At 49.1% G+C, this 19,807-nt stretch overlaps 1 protein-coding gene across 1 annotated transcript; it reads left to right on the top strand.

Moving 5' to 3' along the window:
* The first annotated feature begins 2,082 nt into the window (after positions 1 to 2,082).
* Positions 2,083 to 18,867, top strand: Slc1a5 (solute carrier family 1 member 5). The gene is made up of 8 exons (XM_076837922.2): positions 2,083 to 3,194; positions 5,292 to 5,334; positions 5,834 to 5,881; positions 12,303 to 12,469; positions 15,611 to 15,844; positions 16,055 to 16,249; positions 16,352 to 16,486; positions 18,069 to 18,867. Exons 1-8 carry the CDS (start codon positions 2,638 to 2,640, stop codon positions 18,301 to 18,303), a joined length of 1,614 nt encoding a protein of 537 aa, XP_076694037.1. The 5' UTR covers positions 2,083 to 2,637; the 3' UTR covers positions 18,304 to 18,867.
* The last annotated feature ends 940 nt before the right edge of the window (positions 18,868 to 19,807 follow it).

Genomic DNA, 19,807 nt, shown 5'->3' on the forward strand with positions numbered 1-19,807 from the left:
CTGGGGATGTGTCTGTATCTCCCATTGGACTGTTTGGGTCCCAGGAAGATAGATCCAGACTATCTTGGTCACTTCTGAGTCCTTAGCACAGCCCAACCAGGGTTGAACACCGGGCTAAGAATAAACGACAATTCCTTGAAGAAATGTCCCTGCTTGGAGAGGAGCTAAGCCCAGGGGTAGCCATGGTGGCTGATGAAAGATAAAGATGTAGACCCAAGTCAGAGACACGTGAGTTCAAATACCTGCTCAGGCAGTGGGTTTGGGCCACTATGAACTTCATTATTCTCAACTGCTTCCAAGTCAGAAAAATGGGAGAGTGAGACTGTGTTAGGTATTGGTCGAGATAAAATAATGTCTGATGACATTAGCTTTTTTTTTTTTTTTTTTTTTAGCCAAGGTCTGGCTTTGTTACCCAGGCTGGCCCTGAACTCCTAGGCTCCATAATCCTCCCTCAACCACCCAAGGCAGGGTTGAGACATAGGGTATGCTGGCATGCACAACTGGGAACATTTTTTTTTTTTTTTTTTTTTTTTTTAGTGAGAGAGGAGAGAGAGAATTTTAATATTTATTTTTTAGTTCTCGGCAGATACAACATCTTTGTTTGTATGAGGTGCTGAGGATCGAACCCGGGCCGCACGCATGCCAGGCAAGCGCAATGCAGCTTGAGCCACATCCCCAGCCCAAGGGACAGGGTCTTAATGAGTTGCTAAGCACCTCACTATTGCTGAGGCTGGCTTTGAACTCGCAATCCTCCTGCCTCAGCCTCCTGAGCCACTGGGATTACAGGCAGGCACCTCTGCGCCTGGCAAAAAATATTTTTTAATTTTCCATGAGGGAGTTTTACCCCTCTGCTTTGTGAATTTGAACATTACTAAATTGGTGTAACATTGGGGGATTGATAGAAGGTGTGACATATAGCTCAAGTTACCAGATCCTAAAAATATGAATCTCAGAAATATCTATTTGTTGAGCAGAAAGTATTCTCAGACCTTTTTTTTTTTTTTAGGTCCAGATGAGTAGTGTATGCAGGGCATGGTGTCTCACACCTGTAATTCCCAGAAGCTCAGGAGACTGAGGTGGGAAGATTGAGTTCAAAGCCAGCCTCAGTAACTTAGTGAGGCCCTAAGCTACTTAGCGAGACCATCTCTAGATAAAAAATAAAAAGCGATGGGGATGTGGCCCCTGGGTTCAATCCCTAATACAAGAAAAAAAAAAAATAGTGTTGTTTGTGATCAAAGTATGTGGAAGTGAAATTCAAATCTGGGCTTTAAGTTTGTATTTTAAATCAAGGTTCCTCTTGTTTTGTCCCACGTTTTCCTTGTTACCTCTCCTTGTCTTCTGGCCTACCTCAAAAGGAAGTATGAACTTTGATCAGCTGCATTTTAAATGTGAGAAACAAATTCTGAGAGACGACCAAAAAAAAAAAAAAAAAAAAAAAAGAACTGGTGTTAAGATATTTCCAACTGGGAGGATTTGCAAATAAGTCATTTAGGATTTACCTGCATGTCCCAGAGACGTTGGAGCCGGGTTGCTGCTGTGTAAGGACTCCAACCTGAAGTCCAATGCCTTTGACGGAAAAAAGCATCCTTCCAAAGCCCCGCCCCCTCTGGGCAGCGCCCGCCCCCTCTGGGCATCGCCCCGCCCCCTCTGGGCATCGCCCCGCCCCCGGGCATCGCCCCGCCCCCCCTGGGCAGCGCCCCGCCCTCGGATGCCATCCCCCTGGAGGCCCCTTCCCCGGGCCTCGGCGGTGTGGTAGTCTTTGTTGTTTTTCCCTCCACCCGTTACTGCGGGGTTGCTCTACTTCTGAGAGTTACACCCCCAGAATCCCCCCTCCACTTTTTTTTTTTAATTATTATTCCTTTTTTGAGAAGGGATCTCGCTAAATGCTGAGGCTGGCCTTGAACTTCTGGTCATCCTGCCTTAGAGCGTGCGATGCAGCCTTCTTTGGGCGATGGGCCCCTCTCGGTCTCAGCCCCGCCCCTCGCTCTCAGAGTGCGCCCAACCAGCCGCAGCCAATCGCCGCGCGCGGGCCGGTCCCACCTTCTTAGACTCCGCTCCCCACTTCTCGCTCTGTTGGTAGCTGCCACCTCGGGCACCCAGGGGCCTGGATTTCTCCTCCCTCACCCAGGAGTCCTACGTTTCGTCCTCCTGGAGTTTCGCTTCGTGGCCTCCAGACTCGGGTCCCCTAGCTCTCAGTTTCCAGGACCCAGAGACGCGGGATCTGCGACTCCGGACCAGGCGTCCCGGATCTACGCCACCTGGACTTAGTTTCCTGCAGATCTCTGCCACCTGGGCACTCTCCCAACCTCCCGGAGCCACGGACCCCACGTTCCAGGCTGAGAAACTCCTGTATTCCCAAGGCGCAGAGCCAGGAACCCCAGGCGCTTTCATCCAGCTTTCGGGCATCTGACACCACGGGGAAGAGCAGAGGAGCCCCAGAGCCCAGCCGAAGGAACTTAGGCTCACCGGCTTCCCAGAGCCAAGGAACCTCGGCTCTGTAAACTCACAACTCCAAGAAGCCCTCCAAAGTTCCAGCTTCCAGGAGCGGAGGACTCTCGGTCCCAAAGTCTGCGTCCTGGGAAGGAGCCCCAAGCGCTCGCAGCTTCCAGGCACAAAGGAACCCCTGTGCGTCCCACCATGGTGGCAGATCCTCCTAAGACCGAACCCAAGGGGTTCACGGAGCCCGCCGCGAATGATGGACCGGCGCTGGGTCCCAGAGAGGACCAAGTCGTGACCTCAGGTGGCTCCTGCGGTTCTTGGAACCAGGTGCGCCGTTGCCTTCGCGCCAATCTGCTGGTGCTGCTGACTGTGGTGGCCGTGGCGATTGGCGTGGTGCTGGGGCTGGGGGTTTCCAGGGCAGGCGTGCTGAGCCCACAGTTCTGGACCATCTTCAACTTCCCTGGCGAGCTATTACTGCGCTTGCTGAAGATGATCATTTTGCCGCTGGTAGTGTGCAGCCTGATCAGTGGCGCCGCCAGCCTGGACCCGAGCGCGCTTGGCCGCCTGGGCGCCTGGGCGCTGCTCTTTTTCCTGGTCACCACCCTGCTCGCGTCTGCTCTCGGCGTGGGCTTGGCTTTGGCGCTGCAACCCGGCGCCGCTTTTGCGGCCATCAACGCCTCTTTCGAAGGGGTCACCGGCTCTGTCGAAGAGATCCCCAGCAAGGAGGTGCTGGATTCGTTCCTGGATCTTGCGAGGTCAGGTTCCGCCCGCGGTGGTAGGCATGATGGAAGTGGCCAAGAGGGCAGAAGAGGGCTTTGGGCCCTCCAGAGGGAGACATCCTCTTTAGAGCCTTAGGAAAATGGGACGGGATGGTGGAGGGAGCTCTGGTCCCTTGGGAAAGTGAGGACTGACTACCGGGGAAGGGGTTTTCTAAATTTAGGAAACTGGGCTCAGAGGGACTCCATAAGAGGGCAATAAGCAAAATGTCTTAAAGAGGGAAGAGGAAGAGAAATACTCAGGGGCTTGGACATAGGGTCTGCCCAGAGGGAAAGGGACCCTGTGAGGAAAAGGTACCCTGAGGACATCCCCAATTGGATATGGAATCTTGACCAGAAGCACCATCTTAGGGCCCCCTTGGCTGCCCAATAACCTGGATGTACACAGCCCGTGTGTGTGAATCGTGTGCAACTTCTCAAGCTTCCTTATTAAAAAAAAAAAAAAAAAAAAAAAAAATGGAAGCCGGGGCAGCGGCCTTAGGATTCCTGTTTAATGGACCCCTGGAGAACTTGAGGGAATCCAAGGAATTTTACTTTTCAGCCCCATAGCTGCCCACACTGTGGGTCACCTGGACACAGCCGCATTTCTTTTCTCAGCCCCTTCCCTTCCCAGTTTAGCAGGGGCCTGGCCACTTCCTCTTTCTGTCTTCCACATCAGCCCTGGCCACCCTCCCACCTGCCACCCCCACCTTTCCCTCCCACTTACTCCTCTGTCTGCCCCCCTCTTCCTGCAGTGGGCCTCCCCAAGTGGATCCATTTAGAAAGGGGAACAGATTCTTTTCCTTCTGCCCTCCACTGTTCTGGCTTCTGAAGGGTGCAGACTGGGGTCCACATGGTCCTGGCCTTTATGGCCTCTGATTCAGTGTCTCCAGATTGGGGACTTCCTGGAAGTGTGAGTGTGTGTGTGTGTGGGGGGGTGTGTGGAAACACTGAGTCATAGGGTATCCCTCCACCTCTGAGACATCTGTGCTGGCTGAAGTGGGACACTTGCCAGGCTTGGTGTCCCCGTAGGGGTGGGTAACAGCTCCTGGCTGAGTGAGATTAGCTGGGCCCTGGCCCAGCCCTGAGCTGCAGGCAGGCACACCCACCCCCAGGCTGTTTATGAACTCCCCATAACAGTTTCAAAACAGCTGTAATTCCCACTTGGTCTTCAATTCCAAGACTTAACTGGAACATTTCAGTTACATGGCCGATAACCAGCCAGCTGACCCACACAGCTGGACATAGACACTCAGAAACAGACACATGGCCTTCCACCAGCTTAACACACATGCCTTTAATGGTCCCATTCAGTAACTCCAGTGAGCACACTAATGAACGCCTGTACCCATGCTCAAGAGGACAGTACACACATACACACCTCTGTGACTGCACATGCATATTAATATTCCACTGTGGCACACAGCCTGGCCATCCACTGACACGCCCATCCAGCCAATCTTAACCTGCACCCCGCTCCTGGATACGTGGACATACCGGAACGCCTGTCCATCTGGGTCAGTTTATGTAAAGTGCTAACTGCCATGCTGGGCATGTGGGAGGTGACGTGGGTGGATTGGCTGCTCTTTCTACCTCATGGCAGACATTCATGACACGAGTGGCCATCCCTTGTCACACTCTCTGGGCCTCTCTGCTGCTTTCCAATCTGCTCAGATCCTCCCCACATCCTCCCACCCCCAGCTGATCCCTCCCCCTAGGAACCAGTCCTTTTCTCAGCCCTCCAGGAAGTAGCTGATGCAAGACATAGAGGGTATGAGGTCTGCTGCCTGGGGTGGGGCTAAGGCTCAGGGTGACCCTGCCCTGGCTTGCCTGGGGAGCCCAGCGTTCTTTATTTCCAACCCACAATTCCTTGGGCTTGGAATGACAAGGGGCCAGCTCAGAATCCCACACCCTGTAAAGGTGTACAGGCCAGGTCCCACTGCCCAGCCAAAACCTGGCTGAAGGAGGGAGGGTCCTAAATGGGGCCTAATTTGCCCTCACCCCTCGAAGAGGCCCAGCCAGCTCCCCTGATACTCCCTCTCCTCCCCATGACAGTATCTAATAACCCCCCCCCCCCCCGTTTGTCTATTTCTGCAGAAATATCTTTCCCTCCAACCTGGTGTCTGCGACCTTTCGCTCTGTGAGTTCTCAGGGTGTCTGGAGGGATGGGGTGGGCAGGGAGGGAGGCAGCTAGTCAGAGCCCATTCCATCTGATTTTGGGCCATCCCACATGTGACATGTGATGTCAGAGGATTCTTGGGTAGCCCCTGAAGCTCATCTGTGCCCTTCCCAATCAAAAAAAAAAAAAAAAAAAAAAAAAAGATTATGGACCAGGTGTGGTGGCAAATGCCTATAATCCCAGCTACTTGGGAGGCTGAATCAGGAGGATCACAAGTTGAGGCCAGCCTGGGAAACTTAGTGAGTTCCTGTCTCAAAAAGGAGTAGGGATGTGGTTCAATGGTAAAGCACCCCGGGTTCAATGCCCAGGAACCACCCCCCAAAAAAGAAGTCCTTCCTCAGTGGGGTGGCTGGGGTTGCTGGCAGGTGGTGCTTAGCACAGACTTTGAGCTTTGTTGGTCCCAGCACGGGATGGGGGCCTCTATGACAGTGGACACTGATTCTTCCCATCCCCACTGCAGTACTCTACCTCCTACCAACTGATCGAGATCAACGGAACCCTGGTGAAGGTGAGAGAGCAGGGCTGGGCGGGCTCTGGCAGGCCACTTGGGCTTCTGCCAGTCTTTGTTGACCCTCTGGGTCTTCTAGCAGTTTGGTGTGGGATTAGATTTAAATTCTGCAATCCTTTCCCAGTTTCCATTTTCTCTGCCTTCTAGATGTCTCCACTTTGTCCCCCCCCCCTCCGTGACCCTGCCCTAGTCCAGGCTCCCCCCCCAATCCCACCTGTCCCTTTCACCCATCCTCCAACCTGCAGCCAAAGGAGTCTTTCCACAGTGCAGGTCTGACCCTCCTTTTCCACTGCCCCAAGTCCCCGCCCAAGCCCTCAGAAGAAAACCCCGACTTCTTGCCACAGGGCAGGGGTCCCCATCAGACAGGACCCCTGCTGTGTTTGGTGCAGAGCAGGCTGAACTGTGTTGTCTGCAGGGCAGGCTGAACAGATGTTGGCTGCAAGATAGCCCACGCACTCAAACCCCCTCTATCTGGTCCTTTATCACCTGTTTGCCTCAAGTCTGAACATTCAACCCCGCTCAAGGCTGAACACTTAATCCCCACTTGGGCCAACAAGGAAGCTTGCAGACCCAGAGGCCCCATTAGATTTGGGCTATAAAAACTCCCTCCTGCCAGGCCCCCCTCTCTCTTGCTCTCTCTCTCTCTTGCTCTCTCTTTCTCTTGCTCCTTCTCTTTTGCTATCTCTCTTGCTTTCTCTGTCTCTCTCCTGCGTGCGCTTCCTCCCTCCCTCCCTCTCCCTCTCTCTCTCTCTCTCTCTCTCTCTCTGTCTCTCTTTCTTTCTTTTCTCTTTGTTGCACTGCTGCAATAAAGATCTTTTGGTTGCTCGGAGTGTTGTGGTCACTTTCCTTTCAATTGGTGCCGAAACCCGGGAGAGGGTTAAAACCCACTTTTGGGTCCCTCTTCCTTCGGAAGTGCCACTCACTGGACGGCTTGAACCCATTTTCTCGACCTCAGAACTCCATCCACCACCGACCTTTGATTGGTGAGTTTCCCCTTCCTGGAGTCCTAAACCCAATGGTGGTGTCAGGAGGATTTGGCCGTTGATTGTCCGGCAAACCTCTCTGCCCACCTGCGGGGAGGAAAACACCCCACCACAGCCTTTAAGGCCACGGTGGCCCTCAGGGACTCTTTCCTAGGGCAGAATAGACTCCTGGGTTCAAAATTATTCCCTTCCCTTCCCAGCTGGTAGTTTACCAGCATAGGCTTTGTAGGTCTTCCTCAAAGGACTGTGTAACCTCCAGGGACACATAACAGAGAACTGAACACCACAGTCCACCCAGACCTTCACCATCTTGGTGGCTCTCCTAAAATCCTAGTCCTCAGACGCTTACCCTCCCCTTCCTCTCTCTTCCCCTGTCTCTCTCTTTCCCCTCTTTCCGACCCTGGGAGTATCCGGCCTCTCCAGGAGGGGTCCCTAAAAGCCTTGGCCAAGGTTTCCCACAGCTCTGTCTCCGTCCAGGGCGAGAGCTTCGACTGTCAGGATTCGGTGACGACCAATCTCTGCAGCTCGAACCTGCCACTAAGGCACTCCTGATTTTTGGCTCTAGCGGGGACGCCCCTTTTGCCAATAAATCAGTTTCCTCCTTCTCTCTTATACTACGGTTGCATCCCCTTCCTTCTCCTCTAAACTGTTTGCGTCCCCTTCCCTCCTCCTTATACTACTTTGCGACATGGGTAATGTGTCCTCTCTGCTGGTCGACTCTCCCCTACAATGCCTCTTGGATAACCTCAAAACCCTCTCCTTGACACCAGACATCAAACCCCCAAAATTGATCAAATATAGCACCCAGGCCTGGCCCACTTATCCCTTAGACGACCAAAGCAGATGGCCCTCCTTTTGGGTCCCTGGATCCCTCCATTCTAAGGGATCTCTGCAATTACTGTGAGCATTCGAAAAAATGGGTAAAAAACTGCTATATCAAAGCTTTCTTCTTGCTTGTGCTCTCTGCACCTTTTGCAGACCTCTGCAAATTTTTCTAGCTTGCAAACCAACCCCCACAACCGCTGATCCCCAATCTTCTCCTCCTCCGGACTCATCCACTACTTTTGACCCTACTGATGAATTTCCACCCTATCGCCAGGCTCAAATAGGTCCTCACCCTCAACCTCTGCCCCAGCCCCTCCACCGTCACCCCCACCTGACAACCTGACTTCTCCTCTCCACTCACTAGATCAAAAACTAAACAACCGCCTCTCCCCAAACCATTGCCTCTTTCCTGAGGTAGCAGATACTGAAGGAATCCCTTCACCCACTCACTCCTCTCTTCAGCGCCCACACCAGGTGCCACCAGGTCCTCTTACCAACTAACCCAAAGCTCAAACAAGCTGAGGAGAGCCCTTGGACCCCTATCAGAGATCTGGTGAAAATGGCCTTTAAAGTTGCTTTGTCATCACTGAAAACAGGTTACTAAGAATTGTCCCTTACAGCCTTTTTGGGATATTCACGCCCATCCTCCCCTCTGCTCTACCTGTTCTACTGCTAAGTTTTCCTTGCTAGGGAAAATCCTATTCTTTTACATCTCTCCTTCCTCATTCTCAGATCCACAGCTGCTCTCAGCCCCGCCTTCCCATCTTCCCCTCCTTACCCAGGCCCACAGAAAAGGCTTAACTGACCTCCAGAAATCTTCACCATGGCTGATTTTAGGACTTCAGCAAAAGAATCTCTACAAAGTTCAATGTAGATAAACTTCCTATTTTCCCATTGCCTTGTTTTACTTGGTCACTGGCTGGAAAAATCAGCATTCGAAAAGCTAGATACCCCCTTACTAGTTTTTCACAAAATATGTAAAACAAGGCCTCTGGCCTTGAGCTGGGGCTTCATAGAGAAGGCTACATGTCTAAGATAAGGAAGTTACCAACTGGGCTCCATGATAACAGCTGGAGGGGGTGGGGAGGGTGGGGGGAAGAGGAGAGAAAGGGAAGAAAAAGCTCTCCCCCTCCCAAGTGTCCTTAAAGGGTTAACTTGCCCAGAACAGAGGGAAAAAAAACCCCTGCTTTCTGTGAACTCCTGCAGACTGTGAACTTCTGAGCCCCTTCCCTTACATGTTGGGTACAAAATTCTGAAACAACCTAAACTTGGGGTTCAGGGGATTAATTGATTACAACAGAAGCAGTGCCCTCTGAATCTGGTTGCGACCAAATAAAACTGTTTCCCTATCTTCAGTGCTATCTTAGGTGCCTTGCCTTGTCCGTCCCTACAACAGCATAATTCTATATACTTAAACATTGTTCATGTTTTCATGAAATGGTCAACAGATGTGATTAATTGTGTGCTGCAAATAACAAAATATCTCTTATTAAAATGGAATAATTTGCCTAAATTCAGAAATTTACAAGGATTATTTAAAAATGTAAAAAAAGAAAGAGTTAACAGATAGGAAAGAGAAATTAGAAGGTTCTAGGTATGGATTTAATAGAAGGAAAATGTGTTTCTGGATAAAAGAGTCTATTAAGTAAATAAGAGGGTTTAAGTAAGTGCTAAAGAAGGTATGTATATACAACTATGGTTAAACAACAACTGTTATTTTGCAATATTGTAATATGTTATTTCTTTAAAAGCTAAACTTGATTAATATAAAAACATAAATAATAATTGAGGTACTATTACTCTTCTTTGAATATTAAATGTGTTCATATTTTCCAGGTATATGTCATTAAGATAGAAGCTTTAAAAAAAAATTATATCAAGCTGCTGTTCTCCAAAAGGTTGTATGGTTATTTTAGGCTTATAAAAATAACATATTGGAGATTTATTTATATCATTTAATGTTTTATAAATGGACCTGTTATCAATAAGATTAATATAAAGTTCTATACACTGGGTACAATTTAAATATAATATACTGTATTACCTGGTATTCATGTGACATCAAGCAACAACATATATAAACTTTATAAAATGATATTTAAAAACAAAGATCAGTTCTATAGTAGAACACTTTACCTAAGATTTATAAATCTTAGCCTTACCTGAGATAAGGCTGTGCTTCCCATCTTACTACATGTCAGAATGACTCCAAAGTAGGCCAGACTTCAGCTAAAGCCCAATACTCTTAATTTAGGGTGAAACTGACTTTGCTGGATGTTTATGATCAAGACTTAAAGTTAAATTAAAATGGCCAAGAAAACCAATATTTGGCTCTGGCCCTCTGAGTCAGTCTGAATCCAGGGAACAGGGAACTTCTCTAAAGAGATTTGCAACTCTGGGCCACATAACCTCCTGATCAGGGAGATTAATGAGACCACTGGAGAATGAAAAGCCAATCAGTGCATTTGCTGTGAGTAGGATGGTCATTGGAGACAGGAGACATCCCTGATGCTTCCAAGGGAAGCCACATGGTCAAGCAAGACCTGAACCCATCCTAACGCAAATGGCCCTAGCAGAACTAAGAAGCTGCTCTCAGGTTCCCCCACAAGCGACCCCTATGGGAACTCCGCTGACTCTTAACAATAGATAGAAACAAAGTCAATTTTGACCAACTTGATCTTAAACACCTACCAAAAGCAGTTAAGCCAAAACACAGTCATTCCTGGGAGTAATAAAGGACAAGAACAGCTAGAAAAGAGGAGACAGCAACTAGGCCAACAGGCTCCATGAGGAATGTTCAGTTAAGTATGGCCTTGGCTCCTCCCCCTCACAGGACCCCTATTAGTCCTCTCTATTAAATTGCCTACAGAAGTTCATGCACGATCAGATACACAATTCACCAACAAGCTGGTCAATCAACTACTTCTTTAAGATTACCAGCCCTGATGCCCAAGATGGACAACTACGACTCATGACCAACTCCTCTGGCTCCAGAGACACTATGCCCATCTAAAACCCTCTCTAACCCCTTTTTCCAATTTTAACAACCCCTCTTTCACTTCCTAGAAATGAGAACTACTCTCCAGCATGTTCACTCTGCTTATTCTGTCTGCTCTACAGTATCCCCACAAGGAAGCATCAAACCTAAACTCCCCCTGGTACCACCATGTCTCCCACCTTAAAAAGGCACTTGTTCCAAATGTCCAGTCCTGGACTTCCACCATGCCCACCAAACTCAAAATTTCTTGCCAACCCTCTTCTTCTTTTACTAATCATTATTCTCTCTCAAGTTTTTATCTCAAACCACGGATGCCGCTTCTACAACCAAGCCACCAGGATGACACCACTCTCAGTTTATGGGTCAAGGCGATTGCCCTTCCACTGGCTGCAATCAGTCTGTCACCCTTAACATTACTGGATTCAACCAAGCCACCTCCAATACTTCCTAGAGTCCCTGCTACAGGACCAGTGGCTGATACCAAGAATCTCCTCCACCCAGGACTAGTTTGATGCCATCGAGGACTTGGGGCTTCAAGGAACTTTTATGGACTTTGCCCCTACCACAGTAGTTGTGTGTAGCCACTGAGTGTTATTTCTGGCTGCCCTGGTGTTCTCAGACCTGTCCCCCGAACATTCCTCCACTTCCCCTTCTAGGTCTAACGCCGCCCACCATTAAGCAGGAAGTAGCCAGAGGACTTTACCCCGTCCCCCCATCCCCCCCCCACTTAGAAAAACAAAAAGAGAGGAATATTGGGTGCAGAGCAGGCTGAACTGTGTTGTCTGCAGGGCAGGCTGAACAGATGTTGGCTGCAAGATAGCCCACGCACTCAAACCCCCTCTATCTGGTCCTTTATCACCTGTTTGCCTCAAGTCTGAACATTCAACCCCGCTCAAGGCTGAACACTTAATCCCCCCTTGGGCCAACAAGGCAGCTTGCAGACCCAGAGGCCCCATTAGATTTGGGCTATAAAAACTCCCTCCTGCCAGGCCCCCCTCTCTCTTGCTCTCTCTCTCTCTTGCTCTCTCTCTCTCTCTCTTGCTCCCTCTCTCTTGCTATCTCTCTTGCTTTCTCTGTCTCTCTCCTGCATGCGCTTCCTCCCTCCCTCTCTCTCTCTCTCTCTCTTTCCTTCTTTCTTTTCTCTTTGTTACACTGCTGCAATAAAGATCTTTTGGTTGCTCTGAGTGTTGTGGTCACTTTCCTTTCATGCTGACCCTCCCTCAGCCCCATCTTGTGATTCCCTCTGTCCAGCTCATTCTCCTCCAGCCACCACGGCCAGCTTTCATTTCAAGGCTATTGCACATTATTTCCTTTCTCTAGAATATTCTACAGCCCCTCTACCTGGTGCACCCCTCCTCCCCTCCAGTCTCAGCTCAGATCCCCCTTCCCCTAGGCAGCTCTCCCTGATGCTGGTCATTCTCCAAGCTGCACCCCCTTCTCTTTCTAGGCTTTCCCCTGGGCTCCCCCATTCTAACCCTGTTCACTCTGGGTGACCCCTGGGGACAGGTCTCTTTCCCCTGTACTTGCCTCTGCTGGGTTTCAGGAGGGCCCAGAGCAGCCTCTGGTAAACCGGGCAGGTGGCTGAGCCGCCCCCCCCCATCTCTTCCTTTTGAAGGAGTCTAATGGGAAGGAGGTCGAGGGCATGAACATCCTGGGCCTGGTGGTGTTTGCCATCATCTTTGGTGGGGCCCTGCGGAAGCTAGGCCCTGAGGGGGAGCTGCTCATCCACTTCTTCAACTCCTTCAATGATGCCACCATGGTGCTGGTCTCCTGGATCATGTGGTAAGTGGAAGGAGAAGGGCCAAGCACCACCATGTGTGTGGTGGGGGACCCTCTGCACCCTCCCTGGAGACAAGATGGCTTGCATTCAAATCCAGCATCGACCATTCATTCCCTGGCTGTGAGACTTCAGGCAAATAGCTCTCTAGCAAATAGCTTTCTGAGCCTCAGATTCCTCATGTATAGATAGAATGGCAACCGTGGTGTATTCCATAAGTCCTAAGACTCTGATGCTGGCACTTTCTCCATTTTTGTGGAAGATGACAAAGGACAACAAAGCTGAGGCTGCCACTTAGTTAATGCACCTCAATTTCAGAAATTGCAATTATATGATCCCCACCAAAGATGATGGCAAACACCACCAGGCCCAGGATGTTCATGCCCTCGACCTCCTTCCCATTAGGCTCCTTCAATTCCTTTGAATCAATAAGCTACTTCCTAGGGTGCTCATAAAGATTCAGTGAGTCATTCAGGTAAAGAGCTTGTTTAGGGTGTGGGTGTGGTTCAGCAGTGCAGTGTTTGCCAGCCATGTGCCAGGTCCTCCCTGGGTTTGATCCCCAGCATTGCAAAAAAAAAAAAAAAAAAAAGTTTTTTAAAAAGTGTGCTTTAAGGTGCTGGGGATATAGCTCAGTTGGTAGAGTGCTCGCCTTGCATGCACAATACCCTGGGTTCAATCCCCACTACCACAAAAAAAAAAAAAAAAAAAAAAAAGAAAAAAGAAAAAGTGTGCTTTAAGCACCTGCTACTTAGTGAACATTCACTTAATGTTTTTTTCTTTTTAATTTTTTTTAAGTTGTTGATGGATCCTTATTTTATTCTTTTTTTTTTTTTTTTTTTTTTTTTTAATATATGCAGTGCTGGGAATGGAACCCAGTGCCTTTCGCATGCATGCGAAACAAGTGCTCTACCACTGAGCCACAACCCCAGCCCCCACTTAATGTTAACTGTGGTTATTGTCATTATGATTTGTTAAATGACCCCAGACAATGACCAAAACAACCATGTGCAGAGGCCTGTGGCTCCCCACTTCTCTCTGTGGTGTCGTTATGGGGCAGACTGCTCAGAAAACATACCAAGTCTGTTTTGTCCGAATTGGAGAGTCTTTATTTAGCCAGCCGCAACTGCTCTTTGCAGGACCCATAACTGTCTCTGCAAGGAACAGCCTCCAGCCAGAGCATTTCAGGTCTTTAAAGGCAAAAACTGAGAAACCACATCCGTCTTGAGGTAACTGCAAGCAAGAGGGGTACAGAGCTGAACTGAGCAGTTGGCAAGACAATGCAATGGGTACCTTGGTATTTCCCCTGGGACTTTCCAGGTTGGCATAGCAGCAAGCCAGCTTAAGGGAAGTGGGTCAAAATGACTCTAGTTGAGTACAAGTTAGAGAATGGTTACTAATGTCCAGACAATCAATCTCTGACAGGATACATTGTCCAAAAAAATTGGAACCAAGGAGAAAACAATTTTACATTGTATAAGAATTGCTTTTGTGTTGCCAAACATGCTATGCTAAGCAACTATTGACAGGTACAGAGGGGGATGTTCCCATGGGAGAAGCATTTCTTATATGACATGGAGTATCAGGGTAAAATGGAGTCCATTTGTTCATTGCTCTTATATAGTCTGGCCCATAACAGTCTCACACTGAGTCTTAGAATCTTCTCTGGATCTAAAAGATCAGGATTAGGAGGGGGACAGGATCTTTGCTTTTTTTTTTTAAACAACCCCCGCTCCCATTCCAATACCTTCCCTGTATCCCTTGTCTGCCATGTGCTCATGACATGGATTAAATGTGTCTTGATTGACTCAAGAACTATGCTGGGAGGCTAGGTGGTGGTATGGCCAAGAGCAGGGCTCTGCTTTTCAGCTGCAAGTCCTACCCTAAGTTACTTAGCCCCTCGGTGCCTCGGTTTCCTCATTGGGGTGATAGGGCAAATGATACCAGCCTCCAAGGGCACAAATGAGCTCCTACATAGAAAGCTCATGGGACAGGGGCTGGAGTTGTGGCTTAGTGGCAGAGTTCTTGCCTCGCACATGTGAGGCACTGGGTTCGATCCTGAGCACCACATAAAAATAAATAAACAAGGGCTGGGGTGGTGGCTCAGTGGTAGAGTGCTTGCCTAGCATGAGTGAAGCACTGGGTTTGATTCTCAGCACTGCATACAAATAACTTAAAATAAAGGTCCAAAGTATAATTTAAAACAAAAAGATATTGTGTCCATCTATGAATAAAAACAGGTTTTTATTGTAAATGGCAACAGCAAACATTTTATTTCGCACTGTGTTGTTTAACTGCCGGGCATGTGCCAGTGGCTGGACTCGGGCACCTGGCCACACCTAGTTGCACAGGTGGCTGGGATGAAGAGGAGGCTGGGGAGACAACTAACAAGCCACAGCAGTCAGACGGTCAGGGAGGTGACCTTGGGAGGCCTGCAGAGGAGGAACACACCCTTTGGGATATTTCCTGCAGGAGAGGGTGACGGCAGTCCCATCAGAAGTATGTCAATGACTTGAAAGCCTTCAGCTCCTTTCAGTTGGTATCTCATTTTACCCAGCAGTTCCATTGGTAGCATTTGGGGGCCTGTTTTATAGAGCTGGTCAGTGTTTGATTCTCTAATAGCTGTAAGAGACTCATTTATAATAGGAGCTCTTGTGTGGGCTATGGTGAAGATTCGGTCATGATCAAGGGCTCAGTGCATCGTAAACGCCTCATACCCTGGAGTTACTAAGACCTGAACCATGACCTTTGGTTTTTCATGATGTGCTGAGAATATTGATTCAAGGTTTGCCAGCTGCTGTAATAAGCAAGCCTAGAAAACAAATGAGTCAGGCATGATGGATGTTTTTTTTTTTTAATTTTCCCCACTCATGTGTTAAGTTCAAATCTGGGGATACTCCTCCAAGCAGTGATGGAACAGGAAGGCTTTTATCTCCTGGCTTACCTGCCTTCAAGGAAAAGCGCCTGGAGGAGGCAACAGAAGCTTCCAGGGGCCAGGCCTGGAAGTGGTGTCCAAACCTCAGTGCACATTGCTGTGGACTCCTCCTGACCTTGGGGGAAGCTGGGAAATGGGGTCAGGCAGGGTGCTGACCACCGTGCCTGGCCCTTTTGGACATGTGAGTGGCAGTGATCTATCTCTTGGATGTTAGGTATGCTCCTGTGGGCATCCTGTTCCTTGTGGCCAGCCAGATTGCGAAGATGCAGGATGTGGGGACGTTCTTCATCAGCCTCGGCAAATACATCCTGTGCTGCCTGCTGGGTCACGCCATTCATGGAATCCTGGTGTTGCCCCTCATCTACTTCCTCTTCACCCGAAAAAACCCCTACCGCTTCCTGTGGGGCATCATGGCACCGTTAGCCACCGCTTTTGGGACCTCCTCCAGGTGAGGGATTTTATGCAGTGGGGCATGGGGTGGGCATACATTTTGGAATTGTGGCATTTTGTGGGATCCCTAGCGCCTTGTGGGATGGTAGGAAGAGAAGGGCAGGCTGAGCTGGGGTAGTGGGAGAGGTAGGATAGTGGGCGTGGCCTCACCTGGGAGCAGGTAGGACTTCATCTAGGAGTGGGCTCACTGCCCCGCATTCCCCTGCAGCTCCGCCACGCTGCCCCTCATGATGAAGTGCGTGGAGGAGAAGAACGGCGTGGCCAAGCATATTAGCCGCTTCATCCTGCCCATCGGCGCCACGGTCAACATGGACGGGGCGGCACTCTTCCAGTGCGTGGCTACTGTGTTCATTGCCCAGCTCAACGGGCGATCCCTGAACTTCGTGGATATCATCATCATCCTGTGAGTGCCCGGTGGCTGTGGCTGGGACCCCTGGGCCCACCGGACCCCATCTCCTCACATTGCAGAGGCGTCCACTCACCGCCTCTCCTCCTTCTCCCCCAGGATCATGGCCACCGCGTCCAGTGTAGGGGCAGCGGGCATCCCTGCAGGCGGTATCCTCACTCTGGCCATCATCCTCGAAGCAATCAGTCTCCCTGTCCGGGAAATCTCCTTGATCCTGGCTGTGGATTGGCTAGTGTGAGTGTGGGCTTGAGGCTTGGGGGATTGGGGGGCCCCTGGAAAGGGGGATGGGCGAAAATGTCTGTGAATGCTTCTGAGCAGAAGAGGAGAGACAGGAAGGAGTTTCGGAGGGAAGGGGGAGATCTTGAGCCTTCCAGTCAGGGAAGGTTGGCACCTTTGAGGTTCTAAGAGGAACCCCAAAAGGTGGTGAACTAGAGAGGTTAGTAGAAACTGCTTTTAGGCTGGGCTGCTTTCTATCTGTAAAATGGTGAGAAGAGACTCTTGTTAGGGATTCGATGACTTAATTCACATACTTCCCTTCAAACCTCTCCTCCTAAGAGGTAAATTCTATTAATTATTCACTGTCATGATGAAGCTATTGAGTGTAAAGATTGGAAACCAGTTTGGTTTCAAGAGTTACATATGATCTGGGTGCAGTGGTGGGCCTGTAATCCCAGAGATTCAGGAGGCTGAGGCAGTAGAATCTGGAGTTCAAAGGCAGCCTCAACAACTTAGCAAAGCATTTAGCAACTCAGGGAGACCCTGTCTCTAAAGAAAATATAAAAAAGGGCTGGGAATGTGGCTCAGTGGTTAAGTGCCTTGGGTTCAATCCCTGGTACCCCCCCAAAAAAGTCACATTTGAGTTACTATGTGACTCAGGAATGCCACTCCTAGATATATACCCAAGGGTATTGAAAACTTAGGTTCTCACAAAAACTGGCAGCGTGATTCACAACAGCAAGCAAGGGGAAGGACTGGGGATGTAGCTCAGATGGTGGAGTGCTTGACTTGCACGTACTCTCCCAACTGAGCTAGAGCCCCAGCCCCCAGTGGTTTCTTCTTGAGGTGATTAAATAATCCAGAATCACACTGTGATGACGGTGCACAATTCCGAATTTACTAAAAATCACCAAACTATACACTTTAAAGTGCAAATCTCACCGTAGGTGAATTATATCTCAATTTTCTCAAATGACACTTAAACATAATAAAAAATCCTTAGGGATTTTAGGGAGGAGAAAGGCCTGAACAGAAATTTCAGTCTTATGGAGTGGGGGAGTCTTTGGGGGGCTCTGGGTGAGGGAGGAATGATTTTTGAGGTTTTGGAAGGAACAAATTGAGTGTTGGGGGGGGGAAAAAGGATTGTTTCGGGGGGCTGGGGTTGTGGCTCAGTGGTAGAGCACTTGCTAGTATGTGTGAGGCACTGGGTACAATTCTCAGCACCACCAATAAATGAATGTATAAAATAAAGGTCCATCAACAACTAAAAAAAAAAAAAAAAAAAAAAAAAGGATTGGGCAGAGGCAGATGGGAGAGATTTTGGGGGATTGGAGGCAGAAAAATGTGATGGACACTGGGATTCCAGGAGACCCAGCGGAGGTATGGGGCTCCTGGAGGTTAGTTGAAGAGATCTTTGAGGTTCTAGGAGGAGGGGTACTTGGATCCTAGAAGATGGGAACATGAGCCCTGGGAGGGGTAGGGTGAAGGAAGATGGTGCTGGGGAACTGGAAGATCCCAGGGGGGGAGGCAGGCAGCTTGGGCCTCGGCTCCTGGCCTCTCCTCTCTTCCCTCTGACTTCTCTATCACTTCTACCTTTTAGGGACCGGTCCTGTACCATCCTCAATGTGGAAGGTGATGCTTTTGGGGCAGGACTCCTCCAGAGTTATGTGGACCGAACGAAGATACAGAGCATGGAGCCCGAGTTGGTCCAGTTTAAGAGTGAGGTGCCCCCGAATCCACTGCCGGCTGCCATTGAGGAAGGGAACCCCCTCCTCAAACAGTATCAGGGCGCCCCTAGGGATGCTGCCACTTGTGAGAAGGAGTCAGTGATGTGAACCCCTGGAGGGAACTACCTGCCTGCCCTGCTGAGGGGCACCCTGGACATTGGGGTAGATAAATGGACACACTGGGGCTGGGGGCTGCTGCATGCATGCTCCAGGGGACCAGCACCACTGCCTCGCTCTAGACAGGAGACTGGATGGCCTCACTGCTGGGTATGTGCCTGTGTTGCATGTCTCCCAACACGCCCCCCCTTGCTCCTTGACTCCTGTCCCCCACCCTAGGTGATAGTTTTGCATCCACCTCCATCCGGATTCACCTGGCCTTTCCCACCTCCGTGTAGATCACCTTGTAGAGTTCTATAGGCTTCGAGGGCGCACTATCCAGGTGTTGCTGGTTATTTTGGGGGCTGTGGCTGTAGATGTTGTGTGTGTGTGTGTGTGTGTGTGTGTGTGTGTGTGTTCTGTGACCACTGAACTTTCTATGGTACATTCCATCCAGTCCCCAGACCCTGTGTTTCCTCCATGGTAACAAATACTCCCAGAATCCCCTGGGGGAAGGCCAAGAATAAATATTGTCACTCCAAAAGACACTCTCTAGCAATTAAATTGTCAAGTATATTTAATCAGGTGTTTTCAGATTTTGATTAAAAGCACTAACCCGGACAACAGAAACATGATAAACTGGACTTCATTGGAAAAAAAAAAAAAATCTGTTCATCAAAACCACCAGAGAAAAACAACAGGGCAGTTTCTTTTTTTTTTTTCTACTTGAAGTTTTTGTGTTTTTTTGATACTGAGGATTGAACCTATGGGTACTCTACCTAGTGCTTTTTATTTTTTGAAACAGGGTCTTGCTAAGCTGCTGAGGCTGGCCTAGAACTTGTAATTCCCCTGCCTCAGCTTTCCAAATTGTTGGGCTTATTAGGTGTGTGTCACCATGTCCAGTTTGGCAATGTCTTATAAAGCTGAAATGGATACCATGCAATTTAGGAATCACACTCCTGGATATTTCAGAGAAATGAAAACTTCTGTTCATATAAAACTCAGATGTTGGGCTGGGGATGTGGCTCAAGCCGTAGCGCGCTCGCCTGGTATGCGTGCGACCCAGGTTCGATCCTCAGCACCACATACAAAGATGTTGTGTCTGCCGATAACTATAAATAAATAAATAAATAAATATTAAAATTCTCTCTCTCTCTCTCTCTCCCTCCCTGTCTCACTCTCTTTAAAAAAAAAAAACTCAGATGTTTATGATAGTTTTTTTTTTAACTTTTTTAGTTGTAGATGGACACAATACCTTTATTTATTTATTTTTATGTGGTGCTGAGGATCATACCCAGTGCCTCAATGTGCTAGGCAAGTGCTCTAACACTGAGCCACAACCCCAGACCCTATTTTATATTTAGAGATAGGTTCTTACTAATTGCTTAGGGGCTCACTAAGTTGCTGAGGCTGGCTTTGAATTCTCCATCCTCCTGCTTTAGCCTCCTGAGCCACTGGGATTACAGGTGTATGCCACTGTGCCTGGCTATTAGAGATCTTTAATGTTGATATAGTG

This window comes from Callospermophilus lateralis, chromosome 18 (assembly GCF_048772815.1).
Source record: "Callospermophilus lateralis isolate mCalLat2 chromosome 18, mCalLat2.hap1, whole genome shotgun sequence".
Classification (NCBI taxonomy): Eukaryota; Metazoa; Chordata; class Mammalia; order Rodentia; family Sciuridae; genus Callospermophilus; species Callospermophilus lateralis.